General features: G+C 35.5%; 1 protein-coding gene across 4 annotated transcripts in view; it reads right to left on the bottom strand.

The window, feature by feature from the left end:
• The window catches only part of LOC129578159 (neurexin-1), a 37,939-nt gene that overhangs the window by 13,075 nt on the left and 5,988 nt on the right, over positions 1–18,876 (bottom strand). The window contains exons 2-12 of one of the 4 annotated variants that reach the window (XM_055466325.1): positions 13,097–13,147; positions 12,927–13,011; positions 8,300–8,449; positions 6,255–6,415; positions 5,936–5,962; positions 5,427–5,585; positions 5,131–5,283; positions 4,875–4,982; positions 4,269–4,653; positions 3,794–4,170; positions 3,572–3,692 (exon numbers count right to left, since the gene is read on the bottom strand). In XM_055466325.1, the coding sequence (XP_055322300.1) occupies positions 3,572–3,692; positions 3,794–4,170; positions 4,269–4,653; positions 4,875–4,982; positions 5,131–5,283; positions 5,427–5,585; positions 5,936–5,962; positions 6,255–6,415; positions 8,300–8,449; positions 12,927–13,011; positions 13,097–13,147 (1,777 nt within the window). Of the gene's footprint in view, positions 1–3,571; positions 3,693–3,793; positions 4,171–4,268; positions 4,654–4,874; positions 4,983–5,130; positions 5,284–5,426; positions 5,586–5,935; positions 5,963–6,254; positions 6,416–8,299; positions 8,450–12,926; positions 13,012–13,096; positions 13,148–18,876 lie in introns of those variants that run through there. The other 3 variants (XM_055466328.1, XM_055466326.1, XM_055466327.1) reach the window with 3 other exon arrangements.

Here is an 18,876-nt window from a genome sequence, read left to right as displayed (position 1 = left end):
TTTCTCTTCGCTTGTTGTTCGTTTGTAAATTGTAAATTACATCGTTCGTTTGAGAATGACCATAGTCTCGTGATTTCATATCGTTTTTTGTTTTGTTTGGTTCAATGGGGTGGGTAGGTATATTTGATTCCGGAGACACATTTGTGGTAACTAAATAAAATGATAAATGATATCCAACGGAATGTAATGAATATATGTGTCAAAAATGAATTTGATCGCAATAGAAATTGTGTCTCGTATGAAAATGATTGTGATATGGTATGTGGGTGTTTATGTTTGGTGTGTATGATTGAGAGGAGCACGTGAAATCATCATGTTTGATTGCGCGATGCGGTGGTGGAACATGGTATGTGCGAAATAAAGATGGATGAATACGAAAATCGGTGGTGTTTGTGATGAAAAATGTGACATAAACCACGGTGATTTGATTGGTATAGCGGCGAATCCAAATCAATTATATCGTTGTTTGGAAAATGCATGACTTTGAGTTGGTCGAGCGGACGGGGCACGGGGCGACTACTCAATTTTCGAAATGAGACCGATGTGGACACAAATTGTTGGTTCATGGACGCCTCAAATGTGTTCATTATTATCATTTTCACTGTTAAACAAATCATGCTTCATTCCACAGCGACGGCAGTGGCTCTCATCAACAATTGATAACCAAGCCGATGATGATTCGTGTCTCACTTTCGCTGTCTCGCATCCTCATTTTCAAATGGTTCGATTCCAATTTAAATTCTTAATGGTAGTAACGGGTGCATGGACGTGCAAAGAATTTTTTTTACCGCTAACTAAACTAACTGTGAATTGTGGGGTGTGCATTAAATTGATCTAAAAAATTTGCTTCTCTATCTTTCTCACTCGTTCACAGTCAAGCCGATCAAGATCAGACTCGCGTGGCCATAAATTACAATTCATTTGTTGTTTCATTGTCGCGGCCCGCTGAAAACAAAACCAGTTCAATTTGATGGTATTGACGACATTCAAGCTAAACAAAAATATCAATGCAACGGGTTGTTAAGTACAGCTGTGACAGTTTTTTTTTGTTCTTTTTTTTTGTCGGGTGGGCGGTTAGTGGGTCCACGTCCAAGATAGTAATTTCGTTGCGTCCATTTTCGGTGTCAACTATCTATTTGAGCTGAACACATATTCAAGTTAATTTTGACTTGTCTACGAAAAGTGTGCAACATTATAATAATATATAACATCCACTCATCTGCATAGTATAGTGAAAATAATTGTGCGTTTGCTGTTTTATGGTGTGAGGCAAAGAGACAGAGTGTGTGTGTGTGTGTGAAAATCGAATAAACAAAATTACATGTATATATGTATAACAGGCGTTCACGTTGATTGATGATAATCAGTGCGAGAACGATCAATATCAATACATATATCTATACATAGTGATATACTTTGCTAATGCACACACGCTACGAAAGCCGATCGAGTAAAAAATTCATCAAGTGCTGTTGTTTGGTGCGAAGTTTTATTGTACACACATGTACACATACACACTCAACTTGGTTTCATCTAAATAGTTTTAACGATTGTTTTTTTTTTCTGTGTTGTTCGTGTGGTTCTTGCGTTTACTTTGGTGCAGTCACAAAATTACACAACAGAAATTCAACGCAAAACAAAATTTGTAATCGAGAATCCAATTGGAAGGAAAAAAAAACATGAAAAAAGTACAAAAATCAAAAAATGTAGTGCATGTGCGATGGCAACAGCTCGTGTAGTTAGATGAATATAATAAAATAACAGAAACTGAACCGAAAACTATCATATATAATTCTTTTTTTTTCATTTGATGTGTGAAAACAGAACATTCGAAATGAAAAACAATCGGATAGGTGTGATTCCAAGATAAAAGTAGCAATGGTGCGATAACACTGGGTGGGAAAAGGATGTGGATAGATGGTCAAAACGATAAAGTCCACAATGGGAAAAACAGAATAAAAAATCATTGATGGTCATTATAATAGTCAGTTATAGTTATACAAAGCTTCAACAATAGGATACCAATTCAATGCAAATTAATTGTATTTTTTTTTTCGTTCAATGTCAATCATCATTCAACTTCAAAATATTGATGGAGTTATCAAATGCCTTATTCGCCTCAAATTGTCATATTAGTTTTCCGTTAATCAATTCGAACACATCGATAATAATGATATTTTGTATGTACAAAAATTTAACGAATGCAATTTTATTTGTTGATTGAATGTTATGCGATTTCAAAATTGGTTTGTTTTCGTTTTAAATCGTTCAAACAAAAATTGTGTGGTTTTCGCTAGAATGCTCTCGTTCGAACGCACACACAATCACTTTTTTTTCATCGTTAAGTTTCATTATTGTGTGGTATATTGCCGGCCAGTACGGTCAACATTTTTTTTGTTGTTCAAATTTAAGCAGTTCAGAACGAATAGTATGAGCATTCTGTCAATAAACAAAGAGCGTAATCCAGTTAACACATTTTTCAATGCGAAAAAACCCATTTTGTACGCTCGCAATTCGATTGGAGATTCGTTAAATTATCTCTCATTGTTTTTGTTATGTAATAAACTAACTATAAATAATTATAATAAAAAAGATGGTCCCAAATTCCAAGAAACGCTAAAGAAAAACCAAACCAGAAATCAACAAACAAACATTGTTTTTTCTCGCTCAGAAATATTATATATTTCATGTATGGGGTAGAAAGAAAATTATCGAATTTTTAGATATTCCAATTGATTATGTCAAACAAAATCGAAAACAAATCAAAAATGATTTCCAATCCCAAAAAACATACAGAGAGATAAAAAAATTTCGAGAAAAATAGATAGAGAGAGAGAGAATGATAGGGGGAAATAAACCTAAACCGGAAAACCATGGATAAAAAACTGGCCATATTCACAAAATCAAAAATGAATGAAATGGTTGTTGTAGGTTCTTTTTGTACACAACTCAATCAAGTAGCAAAACATAGAAAAATGGTCGATTTAGGGAATTTCAATACATAAATTAGAGTAAGAAAAACGAGTGAAAAAGAGGAAAATAAACTTGTCACAGCAATTCGTAAAAGAAGATATTGGCAATTTTGGAAAATAGAACAGAAGATGAAAACCGAGTGAGAGTATAAAAGCAACGTAAAATCCGAAATGAAAAATTAAAAAAAAAGAAAATAATAATCCAGAAGAGAAACATGTTCGTTTTTTTTTTGGTTGAATAATAACACATAGGGAGAGAGAGAGAGAGTTAGAGTTGTAACCAATTAGAATAGAATTTGATTGGTAGAGAAAAGAGAGAAAAAAAATGATTTGATTTCCATAGTTTAGTAACCGAAATGAAAACGGAAAAAGAAAAAATGTAGTTAACCAAACGAAAAACTAAAAGCAAAAGTAATGATTTGATACAATCGAAAAATGTTTCATGATCATTTTTTTTCGTTCGGAACGAGCTTGATAATCATTCCGTTATCATTTTTGTTTTTCTTTTTTTTTTCTTTTGGTATTTTAATGAAATGTCAAAAATTAAAAACGACACGTCACGACACGAATAGGGCAAGTAAAGTGCTGTTGATACATACATAACGTACCCCTGACGGGAGAATTCCCGTCAACTTGTAGTCGTAGATTTGATGCCTTACGTGAAAAGCGTATTGTGTGCCAATTGTTATCGTGTAACACTCCTTGACCAGCAAGAAGATTCTGTTTCGATCAGAAGAGATGGGGAGGAATTAAGAAGAAAGTTATTCAGTAATAATTTTTCCTTTTGTTCGTTCGACAAGTTGTATTCAATTGACACGGACCTTTTCACGATCACCGAGCCGAACACTGGCACGAACTCGTCCGGCAACGAGTGAAATTTCTAAGCGATCGGGTGAATTTGAATCGGCACTCGTTACAAGGAGCAAACCAGTCGGTCGAGTGGTTTTGAAACGTAGTACTAGCTCTTCGGTTTGTGTGCGTGTTCCATGGGTGCCACCAACCGAAATGGTCATGTGTTGACTTCCGTTGAAGGCCAATGTTGCCGATTCTCTGCCACATGTTGGTCCAGTAAATGAGGTGGCCGAACAGTCACAAATCGGTCGATTCCATCCTTCATTGCAGACACCACTGTTGAGACACGGCGGTACAGCACCACCGCATTGGTTTGCCTGAACATGGCACGAAGCTTTCACAGCACCTATACATTGAAAATCGTATTCGTGAATGATTGTGTTCCCATGCGGAACGAGGAGAAGAAGACAAAAAAAAGGAAAACCAATTGCGGTCAAAGCCCACCTGAATCCTGTTGTCGAGCAAATGCAGCAATGTCGACGGGTTTGCCGGTGAGCATCAAATCTCGTAGACAACCGATGAAACCTTGCCTGAGTGTTGCTGTCCAAACAGCTGGCGGTGTATTAACACTGTTGTAGGATGAGCCAAGACCGCCCAAATAAATGGGCGAATCGAGCTCAAATTGCGTTGCATCGCCCGGAGTGCGGAAATCATTCCATTGGCTATCAATTGATACTTTGCATTCTCGACCAGTTCGACGCAGCATCAATTCGTGCCAAGCGCCATCATCAACACGTCGTCGCGAGGCACGAACTTTTACAGCACCGGAACCAAGATCGACGTGAATATAAATGTGACCATTTAACAATTCCACAGCAAATAAATCCGACTGCATCGACAAGGAGAGAGAGAGAAACGGAGAGACACACACACAGAGAGAGAGAGAGAAACGGAGAGACAGAGACAGAGAATGAAAACAAAAAGAAACGGCGAACAAATCGACAAAAAATAAATAAAAAGTTGTATTTTCACAGGTCTGGTGACAATTTTTATTTGATAAGTGTATTCGTTTGCAGTGATTTCACTCTATCTCGCTCTAGTTCAACTTACATTTCCCGATTTGGCTGCTGTCGTTAGCAAAATTAGTCCGTTGGGTTCGTTTGTTCTAAATTTAAACGAAATCATGCTTTGCTTGCCAGTTTCCCAAGGCGGTAATATCTAAATGGAAAGAGTTTTGTTGCCATTATTTGAACGGGCAAAATACTTTTGCCTAGTGACAAAACAACAACAAAAACAAACAAAACAACAACAACAAAAAAGAGCCGAAACATATACACAAACTAACAACTAAGTATACGATTATTACCAAGTGGGAGTCTCTTGTCGTAAACGTAACTGGATCCTGTGGATCACCTGATGGACAGTTGTACGCCACTCTTCCGGCAACTTGAATTAATTTCGAACCAGTGCGGGCCAAGTCGATTAAGTTCAGTCGCAGTGTATCGGCAGAGAATTCAACCTAATGGAGAAAAAAATGGAAGAAGAATAAAAAGAAAAGACGAAGAAAACGAAATTATATTGCGATGAATTAAGACGCATGCAATAGGTATGGCTTCCCCGCGGTGTGTTTCAATATATATATACATATATATATTATTTTACCTTTCTTAAACAGCCGACAAAGTTATTATGAACTCTGGCGCCCAGAAGTGCTCTTGGATTCACTGAACCACCGACATAAACTCGAGATGATGACAACATCGTAAACTTTCCGGCAATATGCGAATGGTCTGTATATACGTCGTCCACAACGGCCACCAACTATTCCATTCGATGCGCGTTTCCATAGACAGACACAGATTCAAACGAAGAAAAAAGAAGAAGAACAGACAATCGGTTGATTAATATTTTCCCAGTCCAATGTAAATGAATACAAAGGGATATTGCAACTTTTTTGACCAGAAAAAACGCCATCTTACGTCGTGCCCGTAAATTATTTTACTGTACATTTAGATGGTAGAGCTTGAACAAAAGTTCGACACTATGCATAAACTTGGAAAGAGCTTGATAAACTTAATGAAATACATATATTTTATGGTCGTTGCAATACCCCTATGAATGAATGTATACCGAATATATTCCAGTTACATAGCATATCGTATATTACTCACCCGACAGAAGCTTGTGATGGAAGAAATCTAAATACAAAGAAGCGAAAAATACCCCATTTTATTTCATCATGATAATATCATTTATGATTAGATTGAGATTGATTTATTGATGAGAATGAGTGAGTGAGTGAGTGAGATTGGAAGTCTCAATAAATCGGCTTAAATCATTGAGGAAGAATCAAATTTAATTATTGCCGTATCCATCAATTAACGGATTTGAGCATTTCCTCTCTTTCATTCGGATTGTATCAGCTACTGGCATCCAATGCTAATATGATTTCAATGTGAATTGTGTTGGCATGTCAGCCCATGTACAAACCTCTTGAATTCGTCGATGAACGGTGACTTTATGCCATTGATGATCATCAAAGCGTACTCGAGCCGGTTTAATATGCATTTCCTGTTTGCCATTTGCAAGACCCATTGTTAAAGATACGCCGCCATCACGAAGTGCCAAATTCAAATAGTCCGTGTCATGACCTGTTGTTGTACATTGATTTGGTGCAAGGGTAGAGAAAGTAAATGCGAGAAATTAATACATTTTTATACACAAAATGGCGAAAGGAAAATTTGAATAGCAAAAATATATGGTTGCCATATATTAAATTCATTGGAACGTACATTTTTTGTGATGGCTTTTTTTTTAACTGTTTGCACACAGTCATTTCAAAAGCCGATTATTATTCAAATATGAAACACCTTGTGATTATTTCCATTTGGAATCGGTCATTTTCGATATTACAATTAAATTAAATAAAAAAAAATCCCGAAGCCACATTCCAATGCAAAACGCAACAATTTTGATATACGTGTCATGTTGAATTAACCGTTGATACCTTTCAATTAATGCACTGTGACACTAAATACTAAATTCAAAGTGTACGAAAATAAATCATTGATTTGCGTTGGTAATCGATCGGTATGTGGATATGCGAAAGATGGAGAGACAGAATATTCAGGCCGTGTTCATATGTGTGTATGTGTGTCTAGTTGTCTCAAATAATAATAACGGCAACACACAGCCATTGTGTGAATATGTGCTATGATGGAAGTGAAGCCATTAAACAAACGTTGTTACGTCGTCATTATAGATTTGTACGCCGATTTGCCTCGTAAATGCAGTTTTATAGTATTCATTTCCATTTATTGCTAATTATATATTTGGATGCAGTGCTTTTGATATAATTATCATTCGAGACAAAGCACGAAGCTTCGTCTTTCGCTCGCTCGCTCGTGTCGTGTGCGCCAGTTAATTTATTGATTGCAATTTGAGCGCTTTGTTAACGATGCTCTGAGCTTTAATCCGAGTGTGACGTCATAAATGCTTTGATGAAATGAGTACATCATATTTCTGCGTTTTTTTTCTTCTCCTCCTCGTTTCGATCACTCAACCTCCATTTCTCACTCTCACTCAGTGATTCGTGCGCTGTCACTCTCTATTTGCATATGCATCCAATGGTAAACCAGGCCAGTTTTATCTATTTTCTAATTAAATTTTATGGACTCAGGTGGATCACCGAGTGTTTTGTATATATATGTGAGTTGTGTATGTATGTGTGTGTGTTTTTTTTTACTTCGACAGGTGACGTCTTCTCCTTTATCGCCGTTGTCGTTATCGTCGTTGCTAAGTTGAATGTGAATAGAACATTCATTATGAATGCACACACACACGAGAACGATGTGCTTACTCTGTTCTTATTCTTGCTCGAATACAGTTGACAACGCTTCGCATTTTCGCATTTTCTTTTCGGTTTCCTCCCAAGTCGGAAAGTAAACTTGACATAATTGCAACATGATGATAAATAATAATTTGCTTAATAGAATCAAAATGAGCACTTTCTTTTTAGAGTTGTGCAAGAGAGTTTTTTGGGCATAAAATAATCTCCAACACAGGAGAGTGTTCATGAAGAAGAACGAAGAAGCGGAAAAAGAAAAATTTATGTATGTACGAAAAACATGTATGTACATATACCATACTAATGCTGTCTTGTTAATTTGGGATGACACACAAAATGTGCGCTCATTTCATGTTTTCGATCCTTTTCACATTCATCCGAAGCATAAAATAACTCCGAAACAATAGCAAAAAATACTTTGAAGATATTTTCCGCTTACATATAGTTCACATGGGATAGCTGTATATCTATCTAGCACGAGAAAACTATCAACTCTCTGCAGTGTGTTTTCCGTCGAATGTGTGGTTGGTGGTGGTGTTGTTTGTTTCTCTCGTCGTTTTTCTCTTTTTATTCACAACACCCTCTATGTCTATATCATTCTCTGTCCCTCTGTCTTTCGCTATATATAAATTACGTGTAAAATACACTATATGTGTTTGTTCCTGTTCTGTTCTTGATATCCACTTACTTGTATAGAATAATAGGCCATTTGGTTGTCTCGTTCGAAAGTATAATGATATGGCATCCTGTGCGCTTACAATTGGTTCACCTCCAGTTTGGCCTAAGTCATACGATAGGAACTCCGATCCCCGAAATGTTGCTTCAGATGGTGCTTTGTCTGTATAAATATTTGCCAATCATGCCAGCAGCACCATGAACACACCACACATCACGTCGTCAAATGTTGGTGAAGAGACGCACGCAATGAGGGAAAGAACGCAGAACGAGTAGAGAGTGAAAGGGAAAAAAAGAAGACAACATGATTAATGATTTCGATAGGGCATAGATAATTGTTTAATAGAGTAATCCATAAATAAAAACGGTCTACAGAAAAATTAGAAAGATCGCAATAGCAATCAACAGAAAATTAGAATGAATAGTGCCGAACAAATGATGCGCGCTTTTCTATCTATATTCAATTTAAATTCTTTTTTTTTCCTCCCATTCGGTTCTCTTCTTCATTTTCTTCTTTTCCATTTTATTTTATTTTTTCCACTATTTTCATCATTTTCCTGCGTAGATGGGATGTGTTATTCTTTTTTTTTCTCGTTAGAATGCGAATTTTATGAGAATATTTCTGTTATCCCATGGCAATGGCATGCCATGCCATTTAAGCCATAACAACAGCAAAAAAAAAATAACAAACAAAAATGTACGGCGAAAACGAACGGCATTTCATCCGAAGAAGATTATATAAATACGCCGCCTTTTCTTTGCATTTTCTCCATACATTTTCCCGTTCTTTATTTCGAACTCGGTATTGTATTTTTCTTTCGTTTTTTTCTTTCATTCGTGCTGAATTCAAGCTAAATATGCTGAAAGCTTTTCTCATTTTCATATCATTTAATTTTTATTTTTGAAACAACAAAAACAACAACCAAAAAAAAATTTGTTTTCTACACTTACTCATTTCTTTTGATGGAAATAAAATTTAATGAAATCATTAAAACATTTTCTAAAGAAAAATTTACCCTTTTGGTTGAATGTGTGTGTGTGTTTTTTTATTCGGTTTTTTTTTCTCTGTTTGTCTGTTCATTTTCAGTTCATGAACTAAGGTTCATTCGTCTCTCACCGTCATCGACACACTCTGAACAGTTTGAATGGGAAAGAGTGAGTCGAAACTCACTTTTTACGTCATTCGAGTGTCTATGTGGGGTTGTTCTTTGACTTTGGTTTTGTTATTGAGATGCTACTTTACAGCAATTTCAAATTACGGAGCAATAATGAACAACAAATTGTACAATAGCAATACAACAAAAACCCAAAAGCACTTAAACACAAAACACATTGTGATGTGTGTATGCATGTTAAAATGAAAGAGCCATTTAGCTATTCAACAGAGTACGGTTTAGCTACGGTTTTTATGTGGTTTTTAGTTGTGTAGTGTATGAGTTGGTTTTTTGTGTCTGTTTTTTTCTTTCTTTCTTGGAAGACACAAAAACATATGAACGACATTCCTGATTTTGTTTTCTTTGGAATGAAGAAATAGTTCTGGTTCAATGAGTATAGATACAAGTGTGTAACAATGTAGCAAATTTTTCAACAGTAAAAATGAATATGTGTGTGTATATATATATATATATATATGAGCATGGGTGAATTCAAGTCTGTTACAGTTTCTCTTTTCCATTTGTTTGTTGTGACGAAGAATATTAAGTATCACTACAAGTGAGAAAAAAAACTCTCGAGTTTCCATTTGTTTTGTTTTGCCCAACTCTTAGACTTGAAATTGGAAAGGGTTCGGTTCGTATTTACAAATAGAAAATGGCAAAAATGGGTACAGATCAGGAGATAAGGTAGGCGAAGAGAATGTATGAACAATTGAACACTAGGCAGTATTTAGTCGAGTCAAAAAATGCGATTGATATTAAATGCTTTAATGAGAAACAAAGTTGCGTAAATGCTTATGTCTGTTCTCAATGAGATATCGAAATGCGACGAACGAAAAAATTATGCGACAAACGTGAAATCGGATCATCATCTGCAAATCACCAATCATACATTGGATTAAAGTGGTAACACCATTTCTTCACTTCTTTTTAATGCAATGGAACGAATCGTTAAATCTTACGGCATCCATTCTTGAGTTCATCAAAAAGTGCGGGAATATTTACATCATTTTATTATAATTTGGATACAGGGTAAAAAGCATGTTCAAATTGAACCATTCAGGTGAATTATGAAATATTGCTGGATTTTCTTCAATGTGCATGGATTAAGCCGTAACTTAATCAGAAAGGTTCTCAATTTCCTTTCCAAATTCAAACATCGATAGCTGAAGCTTTCGGAATGTGGACATCTACGGAACGAGTGTGTGTCTTTTGACTGTGTGTACATATATATCCAGTGTTCACCGTTGTTCGTTCGCATTTTGAGTGAAAGTTCTCATGTGTGTGTGTGCATATGAACCCAAACGTGTTTAGCATACGCTTATCACCAATATCTGATTGTAATTGATGGATTAAGTTAAATTTATTACTTCAGCCGGAAAATGCAATAGTTAGTTTTCGTTTCTGTATTTCGTTTTTTTTTTTTTATTTCATTCAACATCAAACACTAAATGGAACAACATTCATTCGAAAATGCCAAGTGTCGACGATATACTACTACACGGCTACTGCATTCATCTATGTACAAAATATGGTTATGTAATGCTATCGAGCGGAGTGAGTGTAGAGAACGCGTCGATATACACAACATACAATTTATTGATTTCAACATTTTTCGGGGTGAGCATTCACACTGGGTGTAGAATATATTGGCTCCATGTGAAACCAAATTGAATTGTGATATTGAAATGGCGAAAAAAATACCTCCCCTACCGCCCCTTTGCAACACAGACAAAAAAAATGGTTAACCTTCATCACTTTTGCAAAGTGGGCGAGAATGAGAGATAATGTTCTTTGGCATGATGCCTCAAGACAATTTTCATCCGCATTCAGTTAAGACCATTCATTTGATTTTCAGTTTTGCGAACATTCTCAATGAAAAACAATGTTTTACAAAAAAAATTCATGTTTTTTTCTTCCTTCTTCTTGTTCGTCTTCTCCGTTCAATACCCAATTGTAACATTTATTCTTACGCCTACAAACATTTCCGCCATATGCAACTGAACTATATTAAAAAACGTTTCTTTTTATTAAATTCCAACAATGACTTTTATGGTCGTCCCATTGACAGTTAACAAGCAAATGCAGGTGGTGGCAACAAAATGGGGCTGTTTGGAGAAATCACTTGTGTTTCTCTTGTTTCTTCTTTCGTTATCGTTACTTCGTTTTCTCATTCCAATTAATTCGGAAGTTAATTTCATCCATCGACGATGTATCGAAGCGTCACAATTGGGTTATGGTTTTGGCATTTCGGTGGTGAGAAAAATGGCGATCGTGCATATCTTAACGAAGCCGCTCGTGAAAATGGATATTTTTTATTATGTATGAAGTCTATTATAAGTACATAAAAATCGTAGCATGGATCCTTGCACATACCGAGAGAGAGAGAGAGAGAGAGAGAGAGAGAGAATGAAAAATGGAGAGGCAAATGAAAATCAATGGATTCCGAATAATCGAAGATAGAGAGAGTATAGATTTGTTCAAAATGATTGAGAAGAGGGCGTAGATGGCGGGTGGAATGGAGGAAGCAGGAAACTTTGAAAGAATGATTATGTAACGGATTATGTATGTGGTTTTGATATATCTTTCAACAATTAAGGGATATTCATTTATTAGTACTAAAGAGAGAGATTTCCGGATCGATATGACAAATATATGATTGAAATTCGCTAACATCATCAAAATTACAATAAAATTCCGTTTTTTTTTTGTTCAGTTCAATTTGTCTTATTTTTCTTTCTCGAAAAATTTCATGTGCACAACAAAAGTGGTTAAACAAATCGAACGAATAATCAAAATCAGAAACAAAGAGGGGCGAGGCAAAAAACGAAACTGAAGAGGGGCATTCAATGAAAATAGAAGATGTAATGGCACTGCGGCGAGCGATGTAGGGGCGCTTGTTGTTGTGATCAATCATTTCACTAGAAACACAATTACATTCAGAATGGGGATGCGGCTAAAATATATATGTATATATGTGCGGATCTAGTTTATTTTCCGCGCGTTGATGACAGCAACACATTTGAATGAATCATCATCGAGAATTCAATTGGCCGCATCTGACACAAAAAGCCAATTGATTCTCGAAATTGATCGGATGAGAGAAGAGAAAGGGAAAGAGGAAGAAAGATCCAGAGAGCAAAAAAGGAGCCACACAATAAATGACATAGAACACTAGATCGGTTATTTTGTTTGAAAATGCGAGTGGAAAGGTTGATGGAGGTTAACATGAGCGAAAGATCAAGAGAAACTGAATCGGATAGAGAGATCTATAGAATTTAGAATGTGACAGAGAATTGAAAGACAATACGATAAATACCAATAATTTTTAAATATTGATACGTAAACTAACATCCAACAGGCCCCACCGTCACGCCGTCAGTGCATTGAACAAACGGAAACATATATATATATATATACGTATACTTGTTTTTGTTTGTATGAAAAATGTATATGGTCGGCAAACTCGGCATGACTATTACTTACCTTTCTCGCAGTATGTACCTTCGTAATCTAAATTACGGCACTCACATAATGGTCCTGAATCAGTCGATATACATATGCCTCCGTGCTGTAAAGAAGTAGAAGAAAAACAGTTACGAAATTGTTTCTGAGTTTCGAATGATGCTTGCACGAGACAAATCACTATTACTGACCTGACATGGATCGTTCTTCTCGCATGCATCCGTCACATTAGGTCGCAGGCCCTGTCGATTGAAATACCGCCGCCACATACGGAAACAAAAACCGGAAATGGAAAGAATGGGGAAAAACACACCAAATTAGGTTCATTGAATTTCACATCAGTTAAATAACTATTTTTATCTTCATTAATCATTCAGCGGAGAAGTTGAAAAAATAAACGGATCTCTCTACATGCAAAACTCATTCGCCTAAAATAAACATATTAAAATGTGAATTTAGCGTTTACTTTTTTGTTGGTGAATTTTTGTTCTATCTACATCGATGCATCAAAACTATATATGAGCAAATTAATCCCATTTATTTGAATTTTTGTATTGCTTTCATTTTATGTTAGTTTCGTGTTCACTTCAAAGCAACACGTTTACTCAATAAATGTAAACACCATCAACCAAATATATACACAACAAACTTTTTATTTTATAGAGATATCAAAGGTCACCCAATAAAGCCCAACAAAGAGTGGGCCAGCGAACGAAAAGAAAAAGAATAAAAAAAATATCGCGGACACACAGCTCATAAAAATGACTGATATATCAAAAGTATAAGGAACAAAAAAAAGCACGTCTTCTGCAGAAAATGGTTTCGAACCGAACCAACATATACGTTCAGTATATAAATCAACATGTAAAAGGAATAATGTGTGCACACAAACGTTTATACGCACACATACACAAGCCTCTATGCCAACATTAGCGCTAACGTTTCAAAACGTGAATGCAAACATTTCGTTGCAGAAATCTGTCATGCATACGTGCTACAACATATGGTGGAACGAAACGTACTTCTAAAATCATGCAAAAGTGTGAGAAAAATGAAGAAATATCTCATATCGCTCTTTACACACCAAAAAAAAGGGTATGCTGGGCTGGAAAGAGGCTGATAAAACAACAACAAGAAAAAAAAGCGAAATGGGAACATTTTCGATATTGCAAAAATGAAGAACGAACCGCGCGCTTTCTCTTTGCCACGGCAAACGCACTCAAACAACTATTTGTTTAAGGTGTTTTCTACACCCTCAAATCTAATGAAAACTAGATGTGTCGAACACAACTCTCTGAACAAACGTCACATATTCGCTCTCGCTCTCAGTCGTTTCGCGAGTGTGTTTCACCCATCAATTTTATGTATGATGGCGGCGCTTTGCTTTGTTTCACGCTTGTTCATATCCGATAAAATTTTTTACAGGCATGACTACGCTTCAAAACAACATTTCCAGCACTTAAAACGTCCCCGGCCCCGATTTTGTCTGCTCGATGCAGAGAAAGAGAGAGTATGTGTACGTGAGTTGGGCTGATTTATGTTGTGCGTGCCCAACGAGTTATTTTGTTTTTGACTTTTTGCTTTTGATTTGCCAACTTGTACAACAGATTTTTATCATGTCAATTTTTATTGCATTTGATTTTTACCATATTTTCCTTTATTTACGATGTAAACTTTCTATCATGGCTTTATCTCTCTTATCATTTATATATATGTCAAAGCAAATGTTTGCAATGCATGCATGCATCCATCAATAATAAGTGCTGATATTAAAAGAATCTCCGGCAACTAGCATATGCCTTGTGTAATGTTAAACTAGAGAAAAATTGAAAAAATTTCCTCCTTAAATACTATACACAACCGAATAAAAGAATAGGTAGAAAAAACCAATATAGAATCGCTTGAATTTTTCAAAGGGTCAATTATATACCATACACATTTTTATGTGGTTATTTTTAGCACTACATGGAATTTAGGCTACTGTAGTTGTTTTTTTCCTAAAAAAATTTTAAGAGTCTTTAGGCCATTATTAATAAATATGTTCTTGAGCGACGTGAAAACCGATAAATCAACAAACAATTGAATCACACCTTATTGTTTTCACTAATTCAATATTTTCAATTCATTTAAAACAAAAGAATTTGAAAAGAGTACCTTGAATGCATTTCGGTATTATCATACCATCATCAGCATCACGACTAAACAGAAAAGTCGTCGGTTGTCACGTAAAAACATCGGTCGGTGTAGCATCATAGCAACCGAGACAGCAAATTTGACTCGATGTTCCCGTTATCCAGATTCAATGCGTTGTTGCTCCTCTGAATAAAGTAACTTTCGTATGCGTCTAATTTGCGCGCGTCGCCTATCTCTTTCACCAACCGTAAGTTGCTTATGTCGATGTTCAAATGACCGCTGTTCAATGCATGCAGTGCTAAGGCAGAGCGGTAGCCCTGTTTGTTTTTTATGCACAAACAATGTTCACGGAAACGAACTGAAATGTTACGTTTCGTTTGTCCAATGTATTCACACATACAAACGGGGCACTGAATAGCATAAATGCCAGATTTGTGTAAAGAATCAATTGTGTCTTTGGTTGAACCCAACAAATTCATTATTTTGGTTTGATTCGTATACACAATGGTTAAATTATATTCACGAAACTTATTTTTTATCTTGTTCATAATTTGTGGGATATATGGCAAAGCAACTCTAACTTTTTCCACTTCTGGCGTGTTTTGCGAAAACAATGTCGATAAATTAAATTTGTTTATTTTGTCTAAATGTTTTTTTATCAACACGTCGACCAAATCTCCTTTGAAGCCATTTATTTTCGCCATTTGTTTTATGCGAGCGTATTCAGTCATGTAATTTTGTGCTGAGAGTTTCATTCGACACAATCGATGAACCATTGAATGATACGCAGCCAATTTGTGTTGCATGCTACAGTTTGAATCACTAGTTATTGTTCTCAAAGTGTCAGTGGGTTTGTGGTAAATGGCAATATCAATTTTATTGTCCACAGAAGTTGACAATTCCATGTCCAAAAACGATAATTTACATTTATCATCCTCCTTCTCACACGTAAATTTAATCGAATCGAATCGATTGTTGAGCACGTTTTACACTGAGTCAATTTCGTCTTTCTTTATTATCGCGAAAACATCGTCTACATATCTCCACCAGATTCTGGGGAGCAAGTTTTCTTGTTTTAATTTTCGTTCGAATGCCGACATGAATAACTCACTAATCAATGGGCTAAGCGGATTTCCCATGTTAGTTCCAGTCGACACATGATAAAACGAATCACGAAATTGATATGATAATACCGAAATGCATTCAAGGTACTCTTTTCAAATTCTTTTGTTTTAAATGAATTGAAAATATTGAATTAGTGAAAACAATAAGGTGTGATTCAATTGTTTGTTGGTCTTTAGGCCATTTTTTTGGACCGTAAATTAATTCATTTTAATATCCATATTTTTTATTTCAAATGAAGCAATCACGCCTAATTGCAAAAATGAAATAAAATCATGTTCATGTAATTCACTTTTGAGATAACTAAAAAAAAAATTCACACTTTTTTCGTTACCAATGTGAAATAATGTACGATGATCATTCCCATTGAATGTATAACATAAAACACAATATCATAATATAAATTTATTTAATTATTTTTGACAATATTGAAATGATTTATAACCAAAACTTGTGAAACAGACATTTCCAACATCAACCCGTCAACTTTGTCGTCTTCAGAAAATATTACGTCCAGATCAAACATAATTGATAACTTTTTAAAATAACTTTCAATAATAATAATTAAACAAAAAGACTACTACGATTAATACTACATTCCATGTTGTGCTTACGATGATAATTTGATGAGAAACATCAAATTAATTAAACCCCTTAAATTTGCAAGCTTCAAGAACGCAGAGCGGAGCAAAGCGACGATCTGCGGTCTAGTTTTTTCCTCTTTTCGATAATTATAGGCACCGTTTCATAGTGCATATGTTATCAGAAAATGCTCAAATGAGCACTTGACTACTTACGCCGTTTTTTTTCTATTTTTTCTTCTAAATATATAGATTGATAAGACGTCAAATGGATTTGGTATTATTAAAATGACGTAACAATATGACTAGGATATAAATAATGTGATATCATTTTGTGATTAAAAGCAAAATAGGGAAACAATTTTTCGAAAAAAAAGCGCCATGGCATTGAATGAATTCGTTCAATAACAAAATGAGAGCTGATTCAATAGCCAACAATATGGGAAACATATGAATTATTATCCAACTATTACTAAAAGTGTATATATAGTTCAAAGCTATTTCAACATTCCCTCTCTTTCGGATTGAAATAATAATCGGTGGTTGTTGAAGAATTTTCGGAATGCGTAACTAAAATTGTTTGATTCCAATCGGATTAAGGCAAAACAATTACGAAAATAATTTGAATACCTGTCTGAAAGTCACTTGGTAAATTATAATCCAAGCATTTAACAATTACATCCAGTAGAAAAATGAGATTCTTTCGCCAGATTGGAATAATGCGCACTGCGAGTTTCATCATAAGAGGCACAATTATGAAAATTACTTTCAGCTGCGTGCTGTTGCTGACTGCCTTATTTGTATTTCTCTCTCTCTCTCTCTCTCTCTCTCTCCTCTTTCACTCGCTCTGTGTTCTATTCGGTTCTGTGACTTCGAATTAGCGTTGGTGTTGAAGAGAGCTTTTTGGAATAATACTAATCAAAGCAAAGCAAAGCTTAGCAACGCAAAGTAGAGAAATCAACTATTTTAATATTTTGTTTCCTTTGTCGAGATGAGGAAGAGAGAGAGAGACAGAGAGAGAGAGAGAGGGAGATGGGGAGAGGTGAGAGAGGGAGAGCAAAAAGTTGCACTCTTTTCAAAGCTCCAAGGCTTCCTCTGCTTTGTGCTGTTCTTCTTTTTTTAGTTTTCAGTACAGCGCACGAGTTCAGTAAAATTCGTTATTTTAGCATATAAACAAAAGAAATGCGATTGAAAGAAAGTAAGAAACTCTTTCAGCTCGTTGCTCTTTTCACGTTTTGCACTGGTCTATGTGCCATTGAAGCGCTAGCTTCCGTCATATTTTCAGCTTATTTTTTGTTTTGTTTTCAATCGGAATTGCGCAAAACTGTTCAATGCAATGCGATGCGAATGCAACGGAATACTTATTACACATTACAATTAAGTATGATCTGACACTAACAAATGCATCCGGCAAACAATTGCTGTGAATTCATTTAAGCATTTTTCAATTCTTATACGCTCTTTCGCACCCTCCACTCTCTCGCTTGGTGCGTCTTTTTGTGTCATTCACTTTAATTTCTTCAATGACACTTTTATTTTAATTTGTATCAAATATTTGTTGTGTGAGCAGTTTGTTTTTCGCTCCTTCGTTTTCTTTCGATCGCTGCATGCAAATGCATTTCTTGGTACGTGCAAATTGAAAGAAAATCTTCAATTGCATTGTTATCGGTGAACCGTTCAATCAGGCGAGCTTTCTCATCAATGCGCCTCGAATTTCAATGCAAATTCAAATAAAGCGAGCAATTGTCTTTGTTCAGTTTTGGATAGCAGTAGCGATGGTGGTAGTGAAATGAACTTAGCAGGTGAAACTCTTAAATGTCATTTGATTGTGGTGCCAAAAGGTGATGTTACGTTCAATTCAGTTCTGCCTGTTGTTTGCTGTAATTGAAGAGGCACTTTATATTCAGTGCACACTAAACTACCGGATCGCATAAACAATACATGTGAAAGTGGGAGTATACAATTTCGATGCAAAAAAAGGGAACTACAACAACAACCACCACCATCACCAACCACAACAGACGAATGAAAAAAAAACACGAAACAGAAAAATAGAAAATAGACGATGGGAAATCCGATTGAATACAACACACGTAGTTCACAATCAATGTATCAATATGATGAGCACGTTTTGA

This window comes from Sitodiplosis mosellana, unplaced genomic scaffold (assembly GCF_009176505.1).
Source record: "Sitodiplosis mosellana isolate CC-2019 unplaced genomic scaffold, AAFC_SMos_1.0 Smas_scaffold_6226, whole genome shotgun sequence".
Classification (NCBI taxonomy): domain Eukaryota; kingdom Metazoa; phylum Arthropoda; class Insecta; order Diptera; family Cecidomyiidae; genus Sitodiplosis; species Sitodiplosis mosellana.
The sequence above is the reverse complement of the archived record's forward strand: the minus strand, read 5'-3'. Positions and strand labels throughout refer to the sequence as shown.